At 38.9% G+C, this 10,879-nt stretch overlaps 1 protein-coding gene across 1 annotated transcript in view; it reads right to left on the bottom strand.

Moving 5' to 3' along the window:
* The window catches only part of KIF27 (kinesin family member 27), a 106,749-nt gene extending 95,870 nt beyond the window's left edge, over window positions 1–10,879 (bottom strand). The window contains exons 1-3 of the mRNA XM_019629365.1: window positions 10,856–10,879; window positions 5,949–6,332; window positions 70–270 (exon numbers count right to left, since the gene is read on the bottom strand). Coding sequence (XP_019484910.1) covers window positions 70–270; window positions 5,949–6,246 — 499 coding nt within the window. The 5' untranslated portion in view covers window positions 6,247–6,332; window positions 10,856–10,879. The remainder of the gene's footprint in view (window positions 1–69; window positions 271–5,948; window positions 6,333–10,855) is intronic.

Genomic DNA, 10,879 nt, shown 5'->3' with positions numbered 1-10,879 from the left:
GTATCGAGAAACTGAATTAAGTCATATCTATTTTCTAAAGATGGCTATCAATTAAGTAGGCTACTTTACCTGTGTTTCCTTTTTCATCTTCTCGTATATGAAGATCTTTCATAGATGGCTCCAATTCTAGAAGATCTCTTAGGTCTTCCTTATATACTTCTATATATGACACTTTTATTTTAAAATCAGTGCTAGGATTTTCAGAGATGTTTTGAAATATTTCTTGGATAGCTCGAGGAATGATACCCTTTTGACCCTCCACAACTGAAGCTAAAAATTTAGAAGCACACATGAAAGTTAATTTAAAAAGCTACATCAAATTTACAATCAATAAATTAATTTTCTTACAATTCTCTATATAATTTTTTAAACCATAACCATAAAATTCATAAACTTTTTTTTTTAAGATTTTATTGGAGAATTGGGGGAGGGAACAGCATTGAGGAATCGAGGAAGGGGCACAGACAAGTTGCTGTCCTTTTGTTCTTCAGTCTAGTTGTGGAGGACGGTCGCTTCACTGGCCCATGTTGGTATTATCATTATGCTCTTCCCGAGTGAGGCAGTTACTCGCCGACCATTGGACGGTGGCTCACTGCATCTCACGAAAGCTGACGCCAGCTGCCAACCAGGCCCACCGCAGCCTAGGCCATCGCTGGCAACTCACGGCAGCCCAGCTCCAGGTCAAGCTGTTGTTCACCATCTTAGCTGTAGAGGGCACAGCGTCACTGGCCCACATGTGGAATCCAAACCGGGACCCTGCTGCTCAGAGCCGGTGTCCCAAGCCAACTCTTAACCAACACGCCACTCGGCAGGCCCCAAAACGTTTTCACATTCATGCCCTTACTCAAAATGTAGTCATGCATTCATTCAACAAATATTTATTTAATACCTACTATGTGCCAGGCAGTATTCTAGGCCCCTGAGAACCATTAGTGGAAAAAAAGAAAAAAATCCCGGCCCTTGTGAGGCTGTACTGAGGACAGACAGACAGTAGCAAAAAAGAACAACTAAGTGAATTAAATGGTATATTCAAAGTAATAGGTATGCCCAGCTACAAAAACAGGGCAAGGTAAGGGGAACTGGAAGTGTGGGTATAGTTAGATGGCAGTTGCTTGCAACTTCAAGTTGGGAAGTCATGATGGGCACCATTGAGAAGCTGACATTTGAGCAAAGACTTGAAAGAGGTTGCAGAGGGGCCATGTGGGTAACTGCGGAAAGAGTGGCCCACGCAGAGAGAACAGCCAGTACAAAAGCTCTAAACTGGTGTGGTCCATAAACGAGGAGGCCAGTGTGGCTGAAGCAGAGAGAGCAAGTGGAGAGTAACAGGAGATGAGGTCAGAGAGAGGGTAGAAGCCAGAACATTAAAATCCTTGTAGATCACGGTAGACTTTGGGTTTTATTCTGAGTGAGACAAGAGCCACTGGAAGAGAGCAGTAACTTTGGATTTAAGAGACCATTCTGATCGCTGTGTTTTGCATATACCATAGAAGGGCAGGGGTGGATGGGGGGAGACCACTTAGAAAGGCAGTGCAGTAATCCGAGAGTCAAAAGTGTTGGGAGGTAGACATGATGGTGGCTCAAAGCTGGATGGTAGCAGAGAAAAGGTGAGAAGTGACCAGATTCTGGATTTATGTTGAAGGGAGCACCATTAAGACTCCCCGACAGATTGGATGTGGAATGTGAGAGAAAGCGACGAGTCAAGGACGACTCCAAGGCTTGTCTTGAGCCACTGCACTGGAGTTGCCATCAACTAATGTGGAGAAGAGTGGGAACTGAGTTGGTTTGAGGAGAAAATGACAGAAGTTCATTTTTTCACCAGTTAAGCTTGAGACGTCTTTTGGCATCCAACTGAGATGTCTTGGCATCCAATTGAAAAGACTGAATAGGCAGTTGGGTATGAGTCCAGAGTTCAAGACAGTAGTATGGACTGAAGATTTTTTAAAAATTGGGGGCCGGCCAAGTGACTCAGTTGGTTAAGAGTTAGCTGAATAGCGCAAGCTCTAAGCAACAGGGCCGCAGGTTCGATTACCACATGGGCCAGTGACACTGCGCCCAAGCTGAGCTGCCAACAGGTGGCAGGATGGCTCAGCTGGTGAGAGCACAGGCTACTAACAACAAGACTGCCGGTTCGATGGCTACACCCACCTGCAACTAAGACTGAACTCAGGACCTTGAGCTGAGCTGCCGCCCAGATGGCTCAGTGGATAGAGCGTGCACTCTTAACAACAAGGCTGCCGGGTTCGACTCCCGCATGGGATGGTGGCTATGCCCACCCACAACTAAGATTGTAACACAGCACCTTGAGCTTAGAGACCACGAGCTGCCGACGGGCAGCCAGATGGCCACTGGTGCCCTCCACAACTAAGACTGAAGAATAACAACTTGGCTGGTCCCCCTCCCCAATTCCCCAACACTATTCTCATCCCCCAATTCCCCAATTTAAAAAAAAATTGGAAGTCAGCTATTAATATATATAGATGGTATTTAGATGAGATCAAGGAAAAAAGCAGAGTCAGAAGACTATATACCTTTCTCCTCCATCACTTCCACAACCCAGAACACAGATCAGTACAATAACATTATGAATGAACAAAAATGCATACGAGGGACTCAGATACTTCTACACCAATGTCCACAGCAGCATTATGCCCAATAGCCAAAAGGGGGAAACAATTCAAGTGTCTATCAACAGAGGAATGGATAAACACAATGTGAAATATGGATACAATGGAATATTATTCAGTCATAAAAAAGGAATGAAGTTCTGATATATGCTACAAAAAGGATGCCCTTGGAAATATGATGCTAAGTGAAAGAATCCAGACACAGGCAGACAAATATTGTATGATTCCACTTCTATGAAATATCTGAAGAGGAAAATTCATAGAGAAAGAAAGTAAATTATAGGTTACCAGGGGATGGGGGAGAGGAGTTACTTCTTAATGGGTATCAACGTAATGTCACAAAATTGTACTTCTAAAAATGATTAAAATGGTAAATTTTATTTTATGTATTTTACCACAACAAACGGTTAAAATGGCAAATTTTTAAAACAGTAAAAAAAAAATGTACAAGACAAAATTTTAAAATAAGTGACAAAATAAATTGGGAATTAGGTTAAATAGGTTTCTATAGGCCAATTTAGAAAACTGCCCACCATGTTTAGCATTGTTCCATGGAAAATATATCCCAAGCTACAAAATGTTGGCTTAAAAATGAACCTTAAGAACAACTTGTTTCCAAGCTGAAAATTACCAATGTTTAGATTTTTGGCAACAATCATCCTGAAAAATCTGAACCTCTATTAAATTGGGTTGCCTTTCACCTAAACTAAGATGCAATACTGCCATCGTGTGGCAAGTAAAGGAAGCTGCAGGTTTTCCAACACAAGGGAGAATGAATATTCCTTTTTGAGAGCTTCCAGGAACTAGCCAATAGCAAGCATTCTAGATTAGCCAGAATATAGAGTTGATAATTGCTCACTTCAACAGATAACACAAAAACATAAAAATTCAAAACTTATCAAAAAGCTGAATTTCAGAGCCGGCCGAGTGGCACATTGGTTAAGAGTGAGCTTGGGAGCGCCAGCTCTGAGCAGCAGGGCCCCTGGTTCGGATCCCACATGAGGGCCAGTGACACTGCGCCCTCTACAGCTAAGATGGTGAACAACAGCTCGACCTGGAGCTGGGCTGCTGTGAGTTGCCAGTGATGGCGTAGGCTGCAGTGGGGCTGGCTGGCAGACAGTGTGAGCTTTCGTGAACTGCTGTGAGCGGCTGTCCATTTTTTTTCTTTTAAATAACGTTCATTGTAAAAACAATTGCCAAGTGATGCTTAAGAAATCAAACAAATGAGAACTCCTTTCATCCCCAAGAAATAAAAGTTTGATGTATACCAATTCCAGAGTTCTCTAGACATTTTTCTAGGCATATTACAAATACACACATAGCTTTTGTCTTTTTTGTTTTGTTTAATGAGATATTATACCTGTGGTTCTGTAACTTTCTGTTTGCATTTAACCATATCCAATATTATTTCATTTCCTCAACCATTTGGGTCATAGAATTTCACCTCAGTTTTGGGGGTATATATTATTTCATAGTTTGAATGGGTCATGGTTCGTTCATTCATTCCAGTATTAATGGAAATTTTAGTTACTTCTGGTTTTTACTATTATAAAAAAGTTGCAGTGCATATCTTTGTATGTTTAATTTTGCACCTGTGTGTTAGTATTTCAAGGGAATAAATTCCTAGAAGTGGATTTGTTGAGTCAAAGGGTATGCACATTTAAAATGTGGATAGATACTGACAAATTACTCTCCAAAAAGGTTTCTAGCAGTTTATATCCCCACCACCAATATATGAAAGCAAAATATTTGTTCATATCCTTATCGCTTACTGGATATTATAAATCCAAAATGTTTTTTTTGCCATTTGATAGGTGAAAAATTGTAATGTGTTGTTTGAAGTCATATTCTAGTTGTACTAGTGAAATTATTGAGCATTTTCAATTTCTCATACACCAATTCTGAGTCAGTTGTCTACTATTTTATTATTGGCCATGCAAATAATATTGGAGTGATGGTGCCACAAGATAAGGAACAACTGCGACTACCAAAATGCTGCAATAGGCAAGGAAGTTTTCTCTCCTACAGGTTTCATAGGAAGCATGGACCAGCCAGCACCCTGATTCTGGACTTCAGGCCTTCAGAACCGTAATACAATAAATTTCTGTCGTTTTAAGTCACCCAGTTTTATTACATTACAGCAGCCCTAGGAAACTAAATTACCCTTGACCTCAGCCATGCCATGTGCACAGTCTTATTGACATGCCCTTTATCTTGAGCTTGACAACTGTCTTAGTCTGTTTGGACTGCTATAACAAAAATACCACAGACTGGGTGGCCTAAGCATTTATTTCTCACATATCTGGAGACTGGGAAGTCCAGGATAAAGGAGCTGCATATCATATTTGATGTCTGGTCAGGGCAGTCTTCCTGTTTTACAGATGGTTATCTCTTCATTGTGTCGTCAATGTCAGAGAGGAGAGAGAGGGAAGAGGAGGGAAGGAAGAAAGGAGGGAGGGAGGGAGGGAAGGAGGAAAGGAAGGGAAGAAAGGAGGGAGGATGATGTACACTCTAAATATCTTACAATTTTCTTTGTCAACTATACCTCAATAAAATTGAAGAAAATAGAAATCTGGCTAGAAAATGGAAAAAAAAAAACACTTTAAACTACATAATAAATTTATCTTACTGCCTCTAAGTCCTGGTTGCAGGACTCTTAATATTTACAAGTGGACTACTAAAAGATGCAAAATCTGATCATGTTACCTCATATCGCTCTAATTTAAATTATTTTCAAAATGACAAAGGGTTGCCAGAGGTGGGTTTGGTGTGGGGTAGGGGTGAAGGTGGTCAAAAGGTATAAACTTCCAGTTATAAGATAAATAAGTCCTGGAGATATAACGTACAGCATGATGACTACGGTTAACAATCCTGTACTGTATATTTGAAAGTTGCTAAGACAGTAGATCTTAAAAGTTCTTGTCACAAGAAAAAAATGTTTGTAACTGTCAGGTTATTGATGTTACCTGAACTGTGGTAACCATTTTGCAATATAAACATATATCAAATCATTATGTTGTACGCCTTGGACTAACACAATGTTATATGTCAACTTATCTCAATAAAACTGGAAAAAAAAGAAAAGGGCTAAACACTGAACAACATCTTAAACTTCTTTCAAGCAAATATAATCATAAATTAAACTGTTTAACGAAACTTCAATATTTAAAAACAAATGTTTCAAAGATGACGATCTTATGAACACTGATTATCCTATTATTTCATTCAATCAATGTGCTAAGTACCTACTGTGTGTCAGGTACTGTCATGTTTTAGCTTCTTTCTAGGATCTCAAATAAAAGTCAAAGAATATGGGAATCTTACCAATATGGCCTCCTCCGATGGTGTAAGTCTTCCCAGATCCAGTTTGTCCATAGGCAAAAACAGTTGCATTATAGCCCTCGATGAGTGACAATACTAGTGGTTTTATGCACATATTATAAACTTCATCTTGAGTGGAATTTTTCCCAAAAACAAAATCAAAAGTAAAGACTCTATCTCTCCCAATGATAATTTGCTGGGTGTTTGGAATAACTCTCACACAAACTTGATGATTATGAAGAATTTCTTTGCATAGCAGAGGTCTAATTCTTACAGCAACTTTTATTGGTATTTCTTCCATGGCAGCTTAGATTTTACTAAATAGATTTTCTACTTAATATTCAGTATCAAGGTGAGAAACATCCATTTTACGTAAGACCTGGACTCCTGTGTATCAAAATAAAAACAAAATTTAATTACTGACTCCTCTATCTTAACAAATCATCTTCTAAAGCAAAGACAATTAGAGCAAGTTTTGTTCCAATATAAGATAGTTTCAAAGACTAAATCTGTCTTGTAAAACTATACTTGTAACTTATAGATGAAATGATTTATGTCTGGATTTGCTGCAAAATAATCTAGGGGACCATGAGTTGGTAAATGAAGCTAAATGATAAGTACATGGGATTCCAATGTGACTTTCTTTTTATAATGGAAATATGTTTCCCAGCTCATTAATCTAAATATTGAATAATTGAGGAGTTAGAAAATTAACGCAAGGAAATAACTGGGTAATGGTACACATGTTAAAATCAAAGGCTTGTACTAAATTTTATAGCTATGTATTGAAAAATAATATCTCTTTGCCACAAATATTAGGAATAAATCCATGAAATAGTTTTAAGGATTTCCATAAGTCAATATAAATTTAAAACTAAAATTTTATTCAAAAATAATCAAAACTAACAGGAAAACTGCTTTTCCATTCCTAAATTATGCTGTCCTTATTTCTGAAGATCTCTGGCTGAACACATTAAAAATTAAATTGGGGGCCAGCCAAGTGGCTCAGTTGGTTAAGAGCATGAGCTCTGAGCAACAGGGTCGCCAGTTCGAGTCCCACATGGGCCAGTGAACTGCGTCCGAACTGAGCTGCCGCTGAGCTGCCAACAGATGGCAGGATGACTTAGCTGGTGAGAGTATGTGCTCCTAACAACAAGGTTTCCGGTTCAACTCCCTCATGGGATAGTAGACTACACCCACCCGCAACTCAGATTGAACACGGCACCTTGACAGGAGCTCCAACAGGTGGCCGGATGGTGAATGGACTTGAGAGCTGAGCTAACTGCGCCCTCCACAACTAAGAAACAACTTGGCTGTTCCCCTTCGCCAATTTCCCAACTCTGTTTCCCTTCCCCAATTCCACAATAAAAATCTTTAAAAAGGAAAAAAAATTAAATTAACTTAACAATGAACATCCTGAAAAACAAATTACGGAAACAATTCCATTTACAATAGCATTTAAAAAATAATAAAGAAATAAATTTAATAAAAGACATGTAAAACTTATATTTTGAAAACTACAAAATATTGTTGAAAGTAAAGAACACCTAAATAAATGGGAAAACATCTTATGTTCATGGATTGGAAGACTTAACATTGTTAAGATAGCAATGTTCCCCAAAATGATCTACAGAGTAAACAAACTCCTATTAAAATCCCAGTTGACTTCGCTGCAGAAATTGACAAGCTGATTCTAAAATTCACATGGAAATTCAAGGGGCACAGAATAGCCAAAACAATTATCGAAAAAGAACTAAGTTGGAGGACCCACTTCCCCAAATTTAAAACCAAGCAACAATAATCAAGACAGTGTTGTACTGGCATAAAACAGACTTAAAGATCAATGGAAAAGAACTGAGAATCCAGAAATAAACACTCACATTTATGGGCAACAAGTGTGTCAACACAATTCAATGGGGAAAAGTCTTTGCAATAAACGACCGTGTGATAACTAGATATCCACATGCATATGAAATTGGACTCCTACCTCATATACACAAAAGTTAATTCAAAGTGGTTCATAGACCTAACGTATGAACTGAAACTTAAAAGAAAACAGGGATAAGTCTTCCTAACCTTGGATTTGGCAATGGTTTCTCAGGTATGACACCAAAAGCAAAAGCAATAAGCAATAAAAAAGAATAGCTAAAATGCACTTACTCAAATTTAAGTTTTGTGCCTCAAAGGACACCATTAAAGAAGTGAAAAGACATTCACTGAATGGGAGAAAATATTTCCAAGTCATATATCTCATAGGATTTGTATCTAAATTATATAAAGAACTATTATGGAAAGGTTCCGTGACACACATTGCTTCTGGTATGGCAATTTCTGTCAAATAAAAACATTATGGTGTGTCCTCATCCACCTTATTCACTGGATCTGGCATTGTGCAACTTCTGGCTCTTCCCCAAAGTCAAAATGACCATGAAAGGTAAATGTTTTGAATCAATTCAGGACATCAAAGTAGCCACAACAGCGCAACTAAAGACACTCCGGAAAGAGGACTTCCAGGACTGCTTCAGAAAGTGGCAAGAATGATGGGTAAGTGTGTTCGAAGCAAGGAGGAGTATTTTGCAGGGAATTAATGACCATGTGTCTTTTACTGTAATAATTTTTTTTATTTAAATATTCACCGTATTGTTTGATCCACCTTGTAAAACTCAACAGTAAAAAGACAACCCAATTTTAAAAAAAGCAAAAGCTCTGAAAAGAACAGTTCTTCAAAGAAGATATTAAAATAGCCCATAAGCACAGGCAAAGATGCTCAACATCATTAGCTCTAAAGGAAATGCAATCAAAACCACATGAGATACCATTTCACTCTCACTTACTAGGCTCTAATCAAAAAGAGATCATATTAAGTGTTGGGAAGAATGTAGAGAATACGGAACCCTTGTACACTCCTGATGGGAATATAAAATGATGCAGTTGCTATGGAAAACAGCCTGGCAGTTCCTCAAAAAGTTAAACACATAGTTATCATTTGACTCAGCAGCTCCACTCTTAGGTATATACCAAACAGAAATGAAAATATGTTTGCATAAGAACTTGCACACAAATGTTCACAGTCTTGGTAGGATAAAACTTACACCATATAAAAGATTTTTAAAATGTCAAGTAATCTATGATACTGTTTAAGTGCTGATAATAAAAAATAATCAGTTTGGGTGGGGCTGGCATCTTCAGAAAAGGCAAGTCTTGAACACTATCATTAAGTAACCTACCAGATTAGTGAACTAAAGTAACACTTTCAGCACTACTTGCTATGGAAATGTTAATTAAGATATTTAATATTCACTAGACTTCACAGAGCTCTGCATCAGCACTGTGCATTTATTAATTTTGTGAGTGGATAGTCTGAAAAGGATCACAGCAAAAAACATTTACATCATTCTACTAAGAGCCCACTGAGAGTATCAGCTCTCTTGGGCTGTAAAAATCCCAAAACAGAGTCAACAAACTATCTTTAACGGCCAAAGAGATGCATCTAACTTGGCAGTTTTAATTATTCTAATGAAATTCAGCACTAAAAAAATAAACACTCATATGTATGGTAAATCTTTTCTTGGATCCTAAAGGGTTCTACAATCATTTGGTACTGGAAACTTTTCCAAAGACACTGCAGGGATGTTTATTGTGTGAGTTGGTTCTTCCAAATGTTTCTCAACACTTACATTTGAAATTTGTATCATACAGATGTTTTTTACGCCATCACATTAAAACAAGTCATGGCCTATGTTAAGCCAAGCCTAACTACTTCCAAAGAAATTGCTAATAAAAGGTGCTAAATGTAATTGCGATATTTTCATTTTGTTTTTATAATAGGAATATCTATAAACAATTTGGCTGCAAAGGCAATAGAAATTCACCTATTCTAATAATTAAAAAATGATAAAGGCCCATAAACATATGGCTTGCAAAAAATATGTTAAGTTTTTTAAAAAATCCACAGCATTTACATTTCAGCTTCTGATCAACTGCCATCATCAGAAGCATATGCATTGTGCCACCATTAAATGTAAAGAAAGGTGAAATCTGACTGGTTGGTAATATTTAGGCATACTCAATGGAGTTTTGAAATCTGAGCAAAGGCAAGAGAAATATTTGATCACTGTTGCCATGTCATTAATCAGAAGTATTTCCAAATACCGCTACCATCCTGTGCCATTGGTTTTTCAGAAGTAGTAATTGTCTAAAAATTGTGGCTTGTTAATATTTTCATAAGAAATTTCCCTGCAAATGGATAGTGAATCGCATAAGGATCTCAGAAATGGTTCCAAATATTTACATGAGAACTAGATGGAGAAGATAGGAAGTAAAGAAGTAAAAATATTAAAGATTTTAAAACTTGAAGGGGTTGGTGTTATTTGAAAGGTGTTATAAATAAAGAATTTGGGCACTCTTCATTAATTATCAACTGCCTCTGAGGAAGAGGCTATCGGACTTCTACATCGCTTAGAATGCACCAAAGTTTCAACATCCAAAATAGAAAAAAGGCGGCCTACGACAAAACGAAACCCCCAAAGAGGGTGGGCCTTCTCATTCCACTCCAGATCCTGCAGATGGAAGTACAAACACGAGAAATACACAGGATCCGACTCAGTGGGGCTCTGTCCCGCGTTCCCACGATTCCCTATTTCCCGGGTCCTTCTCCCTCAAGGCGGACCCAACTTCCACCGGCCGCTCGGCGGGTGTCCCAGCACCCCTCGGGCGCCCTCGCTGACCTCGCCCGCGCCCCAACTGCCACCTCCCCCAACCCACCCTGCGGCGGCCCCGAGCGCCCCCTTCCCCGCCCGCGCCCCTACCTCCCAACGACGGGTTCAGGGCGCAGAAGACAAGAGGGCGGCAGGGCGCTGCACTGCACCTGGCCCCGCCAGCCCGGCCTGGCCCGCCAAACGAGTACTGACCCGCTAGAGGAAGCCTGGGTCTCC

Source organism: Hipposideros armiger, unplaced genomic scaffold, assembly GCF_001890085.2.
Source record: "Hipposideros armiger isolate ML-2016 unplaced genomic scaffold, ASM189008v1 scaffold_846, whole genome shotgun sequence".
NCBI lineage: Eukaryota > Metazoa > Chordata > Mammalia > Chiroptera > Hipposideridae > Hipposideros > Hipposideros armiger.
This window is presented reverse-complemented; position numbering and strand designations above follow the sequence as displayed.